This window comes from Penaeus chinensis, chromosome 7, assembly GCF_019202785.1.
Source record: "Penaeus chinensis breed Huanghai No. 1 chromosome 7, ASM1920278v2, whole genome shotgun sequence".
NCBI classification, from domain to species: Eukaryota; Metazoa; Arthropoda; class Malacostraca; order Decapoda; family Penaeidae; genus Penaeus; species Penaeus chinensis.
This window is the reverse complement of record NC_061825.1, coordinates 36,931,561-36,947,478: the sequence shown is the minus strand read 5'-3', so window position 1 is coordinate 36,947,478 and position 15,918 is coordinate 36,931,561. Positions and strand designations below refer to the sequence as shown.

The 15,918-nt window shown below is 37.5% G+C and overlaps 1 protein-coding gene across 1 annotated transcript; it reads left to right on the top strand.

Moving 5' to 3' along the window:
- The first annotated feature begins 2,195 nt into the window (after positions 1 to 2,195).
- Positions 2,196 to 7,579, top strand: LOC125027338 (extracellular protease inhibitor 10-like). Its single transcript, XM_047616364.1, has 5 exons — positions 2,196 to 2,348; positions 4,999 to 5,087; positions 5,222 to 5,377; positions 6,240 to 6,386; positions 7,260 to 7,579. The coding sequence occupies exons 2-5, from the start codon at positions 5,006 to 5,008 to the stop codon at positions 7,262 to 7,264; spliced, it is 390 nt and encodes a 129-aa protein (XP_047472320.1). The 5' UTR covers positions 2,196 to 2,348; positions 4,999 to 5,005; the 3' UTR covers positions 7,265 to 7,579.
- The last annotated feature ends 8,339 nt before the right edge of the window (positions 7,580 to 15,918 follow it).

The window sequence follows — 15,918 nt, the reverse complement described above, 5'->3', positions numbered from 1 at the left end:
CCTATTCCGTAATCCAAAAGTTTATATATGTATTTGTGTGATATGCCTTGTTAGGAGTCATGATCTTCCAAATTAAACCAATTGGATTTTGTTCTATCTTTTTCCTTAACCCAGTGTTATTAATCTATTAATCATCAACATTTTTCTTTATAAATATATCGATCTGAAGAACACCGACGAAGAAATCAATAAAAAATCTATATATAATATTACATACAAATAGTGCGACGCCAGAATAGACACATAATATGTCAATAAAGATACATACATAATGTAGGCAAATAGACAAATATGATATTAATATTATGGTAATCAGGTAGAGGAAATTAAGGTAGACAGATAGATAGACTGGCAGAGAGACAGACAGATGGATAGATCGGTAGATAGGTAGATAGACAGATAAATAGACATGCAAATAACAAGAGATTTAAGAACTGAATAATAAAACCATATGCATATAATAAAACCATATGAAGAAATTTTTAATATCATTTTGTTCTTCGGTACTAATCAATATACACTGTCTGTTCAGTGAGTTTTCAGTTTTATCACTTTCCATACCAGATGCTAATGTATAACAATTTTTGGTATTAAAAAATACCATTCTTCATGTTGTCATATGCATCATTTAACACAAATTATTGTCAAAATATAAGATTTATTCAAATGAGGTGTTTAAACTGGCAAATGACTCATGGGGAATTTCAATTGCAACTTCCAAGGTGGGGAGAGTCACGTGGCATAACGCACAATATATTTTTTTGACAATAATATCTAATTTAAACATTTTCCTGGGCCAGACTCGCCCTGACAATGTTTCTTCAAGGGGAAGTTAAATGAATCCATTGGTTGTCTCTCTGAATCGAATTGCACGGGAATTTCGTCATCGCCAAGAGACCTTCATGAATAAAAAGAATTTTGATCTTTTGGAAAAGAGGAAATCTGATTCTAGATGGCAGGGAGCTCAATATATGTATATATGTGTGTGTGTGTGTGTGTGTGTGTGTGTGTGTGTGTGTGTGTGTGTGTGTGCATACATATATTTTTTTTTTCTATACACAGGTGTACATATCTGAATATATATGTACATATATACATACCTACACACACATTTATGCATATACACACATACAGATACATATGCTTTATACCCCCACACGCGATATCTTTCTTCCTGTGGTAGGCGAGGCTGGAGAATAAGTGTTTAAATGACTCGACAAAATACACTGTTTGAGAAATCAGAACAGACGAAGGGCGTAGTATTCCCGCGGAGGTGATCGTGACACAGCACTAAAGGATCGCTGGGAGGGGGTGGGTGGGGGTTAGGACAAGATAATGGTTGTGCGTTGATGAAAGATATTGCAGTTCTTTTGTTTGCATACATATATACATATATACATATACATTTAATTATATATGTATATATATATTGCTCTCTCACGTGTGCTTATGTGTGTGCATGTTTATGTTTTACTGCATATGAATATACATATATAAATTGCACATAATATATAAATATGTATCTATCGAGAGATGGATAAACAGATATAGAAACTCTTCCTCTTAGGCCTGCCTGTTCCTTGTTGTTCTTGTGTTATTAGTGCTGTCTTGCTCTTTTTTCCTGTTTGAGCTTTTCCATTCCACGACCTTGCATCCTTTTCTGTTTGAGAAATACCATTAACTATACACACGCACAGGCACACTGACACACACATACTTTATCTCACACACACACACACACGCGTGTGTGCGTTAGATATAGCTCTCACACACATACAGACGCAAATGTGTATATGTACACACACACACAGACACACACACACACACACACACACACACACACACGCACACACACACATACACACACACACACACACACACACACACACACACACACACACATATATATATATATATATATATATATATATATATATGATAAGAGAGAGAGGAAGATAAGAAACATGAAGAATGAGAAAGAGAGAGAGGGTGAGACAAGGGGGTTGGGGGGCAGAGGGGAGAAAAAACGAAAGAGGGGTAGCGATAATAAAAATGTTCAAAGAAGCCTCAGCATATAAAATCACAAAAATAGAACATTAATACAGAACCGGACAATTTTAATTTTCAAATTCTAAAAAAAAAAAAAAAAAAAAAAAAAAACGTGGGAGCAAATAAGCAATCATTTATCTGCATCCTCCTCAGAATGACGGAGCTCGGGATTTACCCAGTCAGCAAACTGGTCCTTCGAAGTCTTTATCATCAGGAGCCCTTGGCTTTTCCCCACAGTTGGATCCAGGCTCTTGCGGTGTGCGGTCGACCTCCCTGTTTTCGAATCCGTTTTCATTCCGGTAAGCCTTCAGGGGTGTTCAGCAGATCTCTTTCATTTATGTGTTGCTGTTTATTAGACTTCACTAACGTGTTCTTGGAATGAAACGTTATATTTACATCATTCACGTTAGCATTATTGTTCTCGTGATCTTTCTCACTTTTGTTTGTTCTGATACGGATAATGTTAAAGATAGTGGTATGATATCACAGTACTACTACTAATGATAGTAATAGTAGTAGTAGTAATGATAATGATAATAAAATAATAATGATGAATATTCGGATTATTTTTATCTTTATTATTATAATTTTTATTATGATTATGATTATTATAGTTATTATTATATATATATATAAATATATATATATATATATATATATATGTGTGTGTGTGTGTGTGTGTGTGTATGTATATATGTGAATATATATGTGTATATATACATATAGATGTATATATGTATATGTATTTATATAGCCATACGTGTATTTGTATATATATGTAAATATATATATATATGTATATATATGTGTGTGTGTGTGTGTGCATGTGTGTGTCTGTAAATATTATTTATATGTATGTATATATATGTATACACACCAGGGCCGGATTATCCTATAGTCTAGTATAGGCTGCAGCCTAGGGCCCCTCAAGCTTGGGGGCCCCAAGCTTGAGGGGTCCTGCTATAAGATTTTCAAATATATGTATTTTTTAAATGAGTATAATATTTAAATATTTTGCATTGCTGAATCATTCATTTAACTTAAAATAAAATTTTAACTTTACAAAAGGAGGCCCGGAAGTCGGACAAAAATGTTAAAAAAAAAGTGTCCTCTGTTTGTGGCCCCTTATTTGAGATAAAGGGCCCCTGTTTGAGGCCCTTTATTTGAGATAAGGGGCCCCGGTTTGAAGCCGTTTATTTGAGATCAGGGGCCCCACGTGGCTCCGTCTGAGGGGGCCCCATAATTCCATTAGCGTAGGGGCCCCAAAAGGTCATAATCCGGCCCTGATACACACATATATGTGTGTATCCATGATCTGAGATAATCTGTCCAGCCACATCCATCCACAGTCATCTATACATATAATCGTATACAAATTATATTCTCACACATATATGAATATATATATATATATATATATATATATATGAATGTATATATACATGTATATGCATAGTCATATATATGTGTGAGAAACATATCTTTAAATGATTATATATATATATATATATATATATATATATATATATATATGACTGCAGTCCGCTCAGTGGATGAACAGATCATCTCAGATCATATTGGGATTCGTAAACGTATTTTGAGTAGCTGTATCAGGTAGATCCTCCAGCAGTTAGTCTGGGCGCAAGTGGTGTCATAATCCTTGTGCCAGACCTACCCATTAGCGAGGAACTTCCTACCCTAACTGAGATTAGGGAGGCGATCTCTAAGCTGAACTGCTAAGGGCTCGGGTGAACCGATGGCACGGGGCTTGCATGTGGTCTTGGCTGCCATCTGGTTGTTTGGTTCCAATCCTCCTGGCCTGCTGAGGGGCGTGATCCCCTTTCCCCGTCTATGGAAGGTGTGAAAGGGGATCGGTGGGACTGTAGCTGCTACCGTGGCATCACACTGCTCATTACACTGCTCGGTGCATCACAAATCGGTTTGGGAGAACCTGAGACTTAGGGGAATTCTGACACGGATTATTGGCTGAATAGCAAGCCTATATAGTGGTAGTGAAAGTGCTGTAAAGTGAAGTAAGGGGCCTATCGAGCTTCTTTCCTGTTAACTCAGGAAAGAGGATGGTTGTGTCCTTGTACCAACACTTCAACACTTGCATGGACTGTATAATGGGCAGAGCTACTATCCAAAAGCACTGTGGAGGAACACTGGGCAATATCAAAGTCACTGACCTCGACTTTGCTGTCCTATCTGGGTCTAGGCAATCAAGGATGGCGACTCTTGATGCATTCAGTAATGAGTAATGAGGATTTTAGGAGGCTGGAGTACAGTTGTAGACAAGGTATCCAACCGACGGCTACACCGTGAGACCGGCTTACGACCTGTTATTTGCATAATCCTGGGATCGTCAACTCAGGCTTTACTATACTGGGTGGAGAAGACCCGTGGGACGACGTAGGTTTATATAAGTTCATGTATATGCATATATATACTTATATATGCATATATATGAATATTTATGCATACATATACATTTATATGCATATATATATTTGTATATGCATATATATAAATATTTATGCATATATAAATACATATATATATGCATATATATACAATAAATACATATATATACCTGTATATATGCATATATACACACATATATACTTGCATATGTGTAAGACCATTATTTTTATAGGAGATATTTATATATGCATGTATTTATACATTTATATGCATATATATATGTATATATATATGCATATATTTATACATTTATATGCATATATATACATATATACGAGTATATGCATGTATTTACATATATATACTTATACATGTGTGTAAGAATATTATACATATATATATGTATATATATATGTATATATATATCTATATACACACACACATATGTATGTGTGGACATTATTTATCTATATATATACACAAATTAACGTCCCTAACGTGGTTTCCCTTCCCTTCCGCCCGCAGGACAGTCATGGCCAGATTCTCTCTCGCCCTCGGGCTGCTCGTGGTGGCACTGGTGGCGTCTGCTGAGGCCAGGAGCCCCATCCCCCCAGGTACGTGAGGAACCCATACTGACGAGAAAGGAAATACTTTTATATATATATATATATATATATATATATATAAAATCATTCCTAGCTTTATAAAAAAAAAAAAAAACGTCACTTACAACCCTCGCTCTCCAAAGGATTCAGGCCGGGCTCTAACTGTGGCGTCGTCGCTTGTCCCGCCATCTACGCCCCTGTTTGCGGCAGCGACGGGAAGACGTACCCCAGTGAGTGCAATCTGGGGGCGGCCAGGTGCAGGAACCCGCGACTCAGACTCGTGAGCCAAGGAGAATGCCGTGAGTGGTGGTGATCTCTCTCTCTCTCTTTCAGTTATTATTTATCATTCATATTCTGTATCTGTATCCTTTTTGTTGACTTTTGTGGTGGTTTAGTTCATATTTTTATAGGTGGTTAATTATGGTATTTAAGGTTTTTTATTCGTGTTGGTGGTAATGGAGATGGTAATTGCTTCCATTTTGAGTGACATATTAGCAGTCAAGATAATGATGATGTTGAAGAGATTAATAAGGATATTATTGATAAAAAAATTAGAGTAATAATGATGATGATAGTGATGAAAATTTTAATAATTATGACAATGATACTTCTACTACAACTACAACAACTAATAATAATAATAATGATAATAATAAAATGATAATAAATTAATAACGATAATGATGATAATAAAGTAATAATGAAATAATAATGGTAATGATAAAATTATAATAAAGTAGTAATGATAAAGTTAATAATAGAATCATAATGATAATGTTAGTGATAATGATATTTGCAATTGCAATAAAAAGTAACATTAATAATAATGGTGATAGTAAGAATCACCGCCACAACAATAATGATTATGGTCATAATGATGATGATTATTATAATAATAATAACAATGATAATAACAATGATAATAATAGTGACAATAATGATAATAATAATAACAATGATGATAATAACAATGATAATAATAGTGACAATAATGATAATAATAATAACAATGATGATAATAACAATGATAATAATAGTGATGATAATGATAATAATGATAATAACAACGACAGTAATAATAACAATAATGAAAACAATAACCATAACGATAAGGATATGAACGAATTGATGGTACAAACACACCTCCCCGCCTGCCCTCAGCTTCTTCTCAGAGTAACTGCCCGACTGCCTGCCCCTTTAACTACGACCCGGTGTGTGGCAGCAACGGCAGGACCTACCCCAACGAGTGCGCTTTGGAGGGTGACAAGTGTTCGGTCCGAGGACTCACACTCAGCCACAGGGGAGAATGTAAGGACCAGCTGGGTATATTAGTTCGGGTGGATGGGTGTGTCGTCTGTGTGGGTGGATAGGTGGGTGGGTGGGTGGATGTTCGGGTGGATGGGTGTGTAGTCTGTGTGGGTGGATGGGTGGGTGGGTGGGTGGATGTTCGGGTGGATGAGTGTGTAGTCTGGGTGGGTGGATGGGTGGGTGGGTGGGTGGATGTTCGGGTGGATGGGTGTGTAGTCTGTGTGGGTGGATAGGTGGGTGGGTGGGTGGATGTTCGGGTGGATGGGTGTGTAGTCTGTGTGGGTGGATGGGTGGGTGGGTGGGTGGATGTTCGGGTGGATGAGTGTGTAGTCTGGGTGGGTGGATGGGTGGGTGGGTGGATGGGTGGGTGGGTGGGTGGATGTTCGGGTGGATGGGTGTGTAGTCTGTGTGGGTGGATGTTTGGCTGTATATGGCTGTGTTTTCTGTATGTTTGTTTGAAGAACTATTGCTTTGCTTTTGTATGGGTGTATGTTTGTCTGTGTGGGTGTGTGTGGCTGTGTGTGTATCGATATATGTGTGTCTGTTTCTCTCTCGATGTCTGCCTACTTATTCAATTATCAATCTAGTTGACTGTCATTCTCTATTCATGTATTTCTGTTTGATAATGTAAAACGCATGATAAAAAAATGAAATGGGAAAGTAATTTCTAGGTTCTAAATAATGGTTTAATTTCGTACAAGAAAAATGAGTTTGCCTGTGATTTGTTAATAAGGGAGATAGGAAGAGAGAGAGAGAAAAAAAGAGAGAGAGAAAGATAGAGAGAGAGAGAGAGAGAGAGAGGGAGGGAGAGAGAGAAAGGAAGACAGATAATCCAATTTCTAAAAAACAACAACTCTATCTTGTATATTTCAGGCTAGGCCAACGGGAACAACAGCCTCATTCACGCTGATTCCTCCTCCAGTGTTCTCTGCCGCTCCCCCTCCCCCTCCCCCCTTCCCCCCCCATCTAATCCCCCAGTTAGACGTCAACGTTGCTGCGGCCTTCAGTGATCACTAAGCCATCGACCAAGGAAGATATTTAACCAGTCTCAAAAAAAAAAAAAAAAAAAAAAAAAAAAAAAATTGGTTACTATGCCGTAATCCAAATATTACAATATTACATAAGCAATTTGATGATATGTCTTGTTATGAGTTTTGTCCTTTATTTTCGAAATAAACCAATTGGAATTTTTACTACCTATTTCCTCAACCCAGTGTTTTTTTTTTAATCTATTAGTTATTATCAACATTTTCTTTTATAAGTAAATCGAGTTGAAGAACACAGATGAAGAAATCAATTTTGGAAAAAGAATATATATATATATCATTCAAATAGTGCGACGCCAGAATGGACCCAAAATAAATAAAGATAAACAGAATAAACAGATAACACGTAGGCAAATGGACAAATGTGATATAAATATGGTGGTCAGGAAATTAAGGTAGATAGATAGATAGACTGGCAGAAAGATATACAGATGGATAGATAGGTAGATAGACAGACAGATAGATAGATAGACATGCAGATAACTAAAGAGCTAAGAAATGAAGAATGAACCCATATGCAGTTGAATTAAGCGATTGTTGATATAAATTTCTTATTAATCAATATTCATTCTCAATTTTATCACTTTCCATACCAGATACTAATGTATAATTTTTTTTTTTTTTTTTATTAAATGATGTCATTCTTTACATTGTTCTATGCACCTGTGGGGAATAATTAATGAATAATTGAATTACCTCTATTCATTTGAGGTCTATGTAAAATTACTATAAATCAAAATTTATTATCAAAACAATTACTTACATCAGTAAAATTAATAAATAAACAATCGTGGACTGTATTGCAGAAAAAAATAATGGGCCATCCAGTCACTTGCACAATGGTGAGTTGATAGTTCTTAATAAAACCTAAACTAAACCTACAGTAAAGAAAAACAAACAAGATCAGTCATCTCGTGAACTATATCTTACTCCTGCAATAAAAATCATTACAGTTATCTCTTTCCACCACAGTAACCAAATCCACCAAATTAATAAATTTTAAAAACTGTACGCACTATTGACTATCAGGAGAATCAACGAAGAAGAACAGAAAAACTGGAACTAATCTGGTTCTTCCTTAAAACCCACACACAAGCTGTAGAGGTCAGGGCGACGCACAGTAGTGGGATAGGCTAAAGATGGGATAAAAACTCTACGGTCAAAAGCAGACAATTTCAGACTAGATATATATTTTCAGTACACACCGTGACCTCATACGGAGAGGTCGTGTGGTGCCCGTGCTCCGGTGCCCTTGCCCCATATACACGAATATCTGGTATCATATATGAGGAAGTTGTACAAGGGGTTCATGAATTCTTGGTGCTCAGATAACCCGCAAGTCAGTGACATGAGATCAGTGCTGTGATAATAGTTATGTTTGTACAGAAATTTGAAATAATTTCTCTACCGAGTGCCAAGGACTGCCGGGGTAACCGTTAGAGCTGAGTGCCCCGTTGTCCCGAGCGCTATATATCACCTGTCACGAGGCGGGCGAGCAGGGCGGGCCAGGCGCGGCGGTCACGCGGTCACCCCCACGATGGGGGGACACCGCAATGTAAACACTGAGGGGGAGGACTCGGTGGATAACTGTCCCTCCCCTCCCGCGGCTGAAGTTTCAGTCTGTAATTCAGTGGATAGCCCCACTGAATCCATTGCCTTACAACGGGCGGGTGCTGAAGGTGGTGATCCTGATGCCCAGGAAGGAAGTGACGGCTTCACTTTAGTGAAGTCGAAAACTAAGAAAACTAAGGAAAGTGGCCATGTAGCTAAATACTGCAAGGGCAAGGCGCGCTGCCTTTGAGCAACTAGCTAGCTTTGGTATTCAGGGAAAACTGTTAACATGGATTCAAATGTATCTGTCGAATCGATCGGCTCAGGTTCTCTTCAGGGGCATTAAAAGTACTCATACAAAAGTATTTGAACTCGGCACACCTCAGGGAGGCGTACTTAGTCCCATGCTATTTAATATCCTAATGCATAGATTACTGGGCGATATACCACTTGCAGGCAATGACTCCATTATTTGCTATGCCGATGACATTTGTATTAAATCCTCATCCGAGGAGAGAATGCAAGAGATTCTAGATATACTTTCTGCAAGGGCTACTGAGTGTGGCTTGATAATTTCATCTGAAAAAACAAAGGCACTTAACCCACAGACAATCCCTCTGCCAAGGTTTCATATAGATGACGTTGAGCTAGATCTCTGCCATCAATACAAATACCTTGGGGTGATTGTTAATGATTCAGAGTTCATTAAAAACCTGAAGAAAAGGCTGTGGGAGCGACTGAAGCCACTTAAGACACTTGTCGGCAAAGACCATGGTATTAATGTCAATATTGCGAGAATCTTTTACTTGTCATACATAAGGTCGGTCATAGATTACCATGCGCTGCACCTAGTATTGTTCAAGGAATCAGAGTTGACTAGTCTAGAAAGTGTCCAAAATGAAGCCATGAGGATCATTCTTGGTGCCCCTAGAATAACAAGGATTGTGAATATGAGAACAGAACTTAATTTGCCTTCTGTTTATGAAAGAATATTATACATAGATACCACATTTAGTGTCAAATCAATTAGAGAACCCCTCCATTGTACAGAGTTCCAAAGACAACTAAAACACAGAATAGAAGAGCTAACTTTGAATAACAACACCGATTCATACTCAAATTCATGGTTACAAGTGACGTGTAAACACTTAGCTCAGCTGAACATTCCCATAACTAAGACCCTACATGGACGTTCTGTACCACCGTGGAAAATGTCGGACCTAAGTGTATATTATACGACTGCCCCCAAAAAAGACAGTGCCCCCCCTGCTATACTTAAACAGTATGCACTTGCAAGTATAAATGCGCATCTAGACACTCTTTCCAATGTATATGAATGCTACACTGACGGATCCTTGCAGTCTGGGTGCAGAGCAGGATGCGCTTTTGTTGTATATAAAAACAATATTTTGCAGCACCAGGATTGTAGGAGGGTTCATGACTGGGCTAGCACTATGCAAACCGAGTTGGCGGGAATACTCATGGCCACCGAATTTCTATTGAAACAAGGCTCAGGGGTCATTTTCTGCGATTCACAGAGTGCTCTCCAGGCTCTGAACACTCTAGACAAAGGTGCGGGAAATATTGCAAATGACATCAGGATAAACGTGTATCGTGCAAAAGAACGAGGCCATAATATACGTTTTGTGTGGATTCCATCGCATGTTGGAATCCCTAGGCATGATCATGCTGATCGCCTAGCAAAGTCAGCATGTGACAAACAAAGTGTGGACATAGATCTTGGGATACCTCTTTCTAGGATTTTCTACATCATTAAAGCCTCCTTCAGAGAGGACTTGACTGAGTTGATTAATTCTCAGCGCCCTGAAAGCTGTAGCATAAAGCACTATGACCGGTTTAGGCAAGATTCCTTCATCTATGGTTTATATAAAACAAGAACAAGACAGTGTGATGTTGTGACTGCAAGAATCAGGCTTGGGTATAGATTGTATTGGCAGGTCAGTACAGTTTGTAATGTCGAAGAAACTAAGTGTAAACTGTGTAATGAAGAATATAAGCGAACACTTGTACATTATATCTCAGAGTGCCATGTGATACAGCCTTTCAGGCCACCTAGCATGAGGTACGGAGAACTATGTAACTACTTCATATCATCTGATGCCCTAGAAGATATACTTATGTTGTATCCTAAATTTGGAATGTAGTATCACATAACCGAATATAAAATGTATTAATGCTTTCCCACGCCCAAGCTATATGCCGGCGTGGCAGATGAGTGGATAAAGGACTGTGCAATTGTTCCTTTCCTTAAACTGATATAAGTACTCATAGCAATGTTATAGGCTAAAATTTAAATGTAACACTATGTAATGTTATGACCATGCATTAAATGTACCACAGCTTGCCCACGCCTGTGCAGTTAGCCAGGGTGGTAAATAAAGAACTAAACTAAACTAAACTAATATATATTTAGTTTAGTCCTTTATTTACCACCCTGGCTAACTGTAGTTTGCCCACGCCTGTGTAGTTAGCCAGGGTGGTAAATAAAGGACTAAACTAAATATATATCAAACTGAAATCATAATTGCCCACGCCTGAGTAGATAGCTAGGGTGGTAAATAAACTTACTTAACTTGACTTAACTTAGGACGTCGGTCTAATCTGCTACCTTTGCATCTTTTATCCGTACAATCACCAAATAACTGATTTTCCCTATAAACATATATTTTTTTAAATACACTTATGGTTAATAATTTTGCCTGTCAATATATCGTATTGTTAATGAGAAGAGTGCTTCTAACGGGTTAAAAATTTAATAAAATCGTTAACCAAATTCAGCCTAAAATTATGAACTGTATTATTTACATGAATAAGGACAGCATTGATCTAAAAAAGTTACTTTCGGAAACATAAACGCACGTCTACACACACAAACATATGTATATACACACAGATATATATACCGACATACAGACAAACAACGCACACACACGCACACATACGCGTTAGTCTGCCTGCTGTATGTTTCAAAATAAGCAGAATAATTCCCTACAGGTTCATAGAAAGCGCTGAATTAATTATGTCACTCTTTAAAAACATTCTCTTTGGCGGTCAACTGTACATTTTCTTTATGAGCTGTCCTTTTAGAGGGAAACTATTATAAATTTATATGCAAAACCCGTTGATTGGTGGAACACGTATATGACACAATTAGGCAATTTTGGAAGTTCTTGTGTAAGGTAAAGCAGATAATTTCCAGATTTTTCTCTTTTGTACGCGTTATAAAGTTAATTCCAGATTAAAGTTTCATCCAAATCCACAATACTGGCACCGAAGACGGTCGCACTGCCAGACACGCGGGTCAGTGCGATTATCAGTAAATCTGCATTTCTATATGAAAAAGAGGGTATCTGTGCAATGGCAATTAGCATTCATCCTCTACAAGTATCTATCTATCTATCTATCTATCATTTATTTGTGTATGTATGTATGTATGTATGTATGTATCTATCGATCCATCTATATGTGTGTGTGTGTATATATATATATATATATATATATATATATATATATATATATATATATATATATATATATACGCTAGTATTATATCGCACCGATACATATCTGCCAGTACAAATAAAATATATTAATGGCTTAAAATAGCCCATACAATTTATAGACAACTGAAATGAATATGTAAAACAAAAATAATGCAATAATACTCGTAACAACACTGTATACTTGCTTGAGATTTCTCCGAGAGCCCTTTCTAGTGTGGCGCGGGGAGGGTAGTTTTTTTCAGGATGTTGCTAGCGAGGATCATGATAGCAAGTAAACACGAGGTTTTGAAGTCACTGTAGTTTAAAGAATCGGGAAGTTGTATTTTAGATTTAATACCTAATTGTGATGTTATTAAAAAGGCCGGAGGTGAATTAAAAGTTAATCCTAGACACTGCCATTGTGTACTCACAATGGCAGCGAGATCTGGATTAAAATTCTAATAGTGGATTAACTTTTACGGTGTGTACGCTCAAAAGGACTTGTGTTGGGATCACCGCCTAAGCCTGGAGCAGGGCTTGTGAGGCGCCAAATTTGAAACCTGGTAGGGTGCTATTTGGCGCAAAGAGCCACTTTCGCCTCTTCTGCCTTTATTTCTATCAAAATCAGCAGCTCTCAGTAGCTACTTATCGTTGTATTAGATAATGACTGTCTTTAGGTAGGCACTAGACAGAAAACTAATTGAGGTCGGTGAGGATCCCATGTAATATGAATTTGGTGCAGATATCAATATTCTCATATATACAAGTTATGAAAGCAATATTTTGTCTTCATATCAGTTTTGTGTATTATATGTATCATGTACTACAATATATAAACAGTAAAAAATCTATGTACCTTAACTTTTTGCCCAGGGATTTCGACACTGCATTAATTAGGGCTAAGTAATATATTTCTAATCCATAGGCGGTTTAGCAGGCACTATATAGAATGATTTTTTTTCTATTTATGCTTTCTTTACTATATCTACAGACACTTCATCACAAATATGTGCAATCCAAGCACTGCACGACCACTTGACGTAGATTAGCACCTCAAAGCGGCTCATCTCAAAGTCTCACACACGGTGTTCCTGAGGTCTGTTGTCTGTAAAGGCGTACCCAAAAAGACCTTTGCCCCCCCTGTGTATACCCAGTTTCCCCTAGCCGGCACTGTTAGCTGTGCAAACAAGAGGGAAGGGGAAATTTTTTTGCCACATCCTTGTACTAGTAGGAAAGTTACTATCTTAATTCACAAACCATGAATACTTGTATAGGCCTATGTACTCTGATCAGAAACTCTCTCAATCTTTAAATAATGAATAAACTCTTTTAGTTTTACCTTTTTCAGAATTGTTTACTTGGTTTATAGATCGAGGTGTATCCAAGCAGGGGGGGGGGGGGGCAAACGGGTACTACACCTTGCCTAAGGATGACCTGGACGGAAGGGGCGCTTCACTGCCCCATTCATGTTCCTTAAAAGACTTGCCGCTGCCCAACTAACCATAAACAATAAATCAGATTATTAATATTTGGGAAACCTAATGTTAACAAAACTAAAATGGAGGAGAGGAGGAGACAAACAGAAAAAGAGAGGACATAAAGGGTCAAGGGCAGAAAAAGACAAAGACTAGAACCAAGGCCAAGGGTAAAGAGTGAGGGAAGGTAAAAGATATCACACATGGCAGCTGCTGTAAAAACTCAATATGGAAAACAAATGTAATAGTCCTTTACTTTTTTTCACATCACAACTCGTGATTTGTGTTGAGAAATCCTCAACACATCATCATTTAACACAGATGATTGTCTAAATATATAGGAAACTCAAATTAGGCATTTTAAAGAAATAAAAGTTTGAAAATCCTTGAAAATACTTATTATTATCCGTCTTTAAAAATACACACACACACACACACACACACACACACACCTTTGCCACTTTATTCATTCTCACCGTTGTTTCTACATCTGACTCTCTTGTTCGCGATCGAAAAGGCTCGAAAATGCGTTTCGAACTTTCTTCAAGTTGGTTCGAGACGCAAGGGCTTCAATTGGGTAAAGGGACCTGGGAGGGTATAGTTACTTCCCTCAAGACTCTGTTCGCCCTCCACGTGGTCTGTAGGTCCAGCAGGATAGGTTTTTGTGGTAAGTCTCTTGACTCTTCTCATATTTTTTTGTTGTATTTCATTTTTCTTTTTATTATTAATATTTTTTGTTATTATCATCCAACCCCACCCTAAATTACACCCATATACCTCTGTTTATAGCTTTAAAATTGCCCCTAGAATAGCTAATTTACTTTTTTTTCATTCTCTCTCTCTCTCTCTCTCTGTTCACCGAACCCCTACAGCTGATTACGCTCCCTTCGCTCGCATCCCCTCCCTCCCCCCGTCCCCTTTCATCCGCACCCCCTCCCCCCCACCCCCGTCCCCTTTCGCCCCCCCCCCCCCCTCCTCTACCACCACCACCACAGAGAGAGAAAAAAAACAGAAATGACGCCCCTGTTGCAAAAGGGAGACGTCCCCCCATTCGCTGTTTTTGCAAAGAGTGGTAATGACACATCTGTCCTGAGAAAATCACTTCTTATGACTCTCGCTTCCTAGACTCTTCTGATATTCCTTGATTGTCGTTTCCGAGAAAATTTACATTCTTCGCGGAAACTCATCCTTATCGTCGCGATTCTTTTTCTCCGTCTGATTATTTCCTCTTCTTCTTTTTCTTCTTCTTCATCTTATTGTCATTATCATTATCATTATTATTGTTGTTGTTGTTATTATCATTATTACTATAATTATTATTATCATTATCACTATCATTATTATTATTATCATTACTATTATTGTTGTTATTATTGTTATCATTATTCTACGTATTCTTCAACGTCATCATCATCTTCCTCTACTTCTTTTTTTCTACTTCTGATTCTTCGTCTCCTTCTTCATCATCTTCTACGTCCTCTTCTCGTTTACCTCTTCCTTCTCCTTACCCGCCTCCTTTACATTCACCTTCTTCCTTTCCTTCTCTTACTCCTCCTTTTGCTCCTTCCAGTTCTTCTCCTCCTTTTTCTCCTCCATTCTCTCCTTCTCCTTCTCCATCATTTCTTCTATCCTCTCTACCTTCTTCTTCTTCTTCTTTTCTTCTTCGCCTTCTTCTTCTTCTTCATTCATCCATTTATTTATTAGTTCGTTTTTTACAGGGATATTTTAATTAGACGATGATGTTGACGATGTTTTAGAAGTTCTTGATTAAATGCTGATCAAAGCAGAGGACATAAAGCAAATGATAAGAATAATATTAACGATGATGATGATTATGATAATGATAATCACAGTAATAATAGTAACAATAATGATAATGATGATGATATTAGTAATAATGTTACTAATAATGATGATAATGATAATAGTGATGAGAATAGCAATAAAGATACTGATA

Bases quoted from the DNA above. Each gene is read 5' to 3' on its own strand.
- LOC125027338 (XM_047616364.1), top strand. From the start codon at position 5,006: ATGGCCAGATTCTCTCTCGCCCTCGGGCTGCTCGTGGTGGCACTGGTG. The intron at 5,088-5,221 runs GTACGTGAGGAA...CGCTCTCCAAAG, and splicing joins CAGGAGCCCCATCCCCCCAG to GATTCAGGCCGGGCTCTAAC. The intron at 5,378-6,239 runs GTGAGTGGTGGT...GCCTGCCCTCAG, and splicing joins CGTGAGCCAAGGAGAATGCC to CTTCTTCTCAGAGTAACTGC.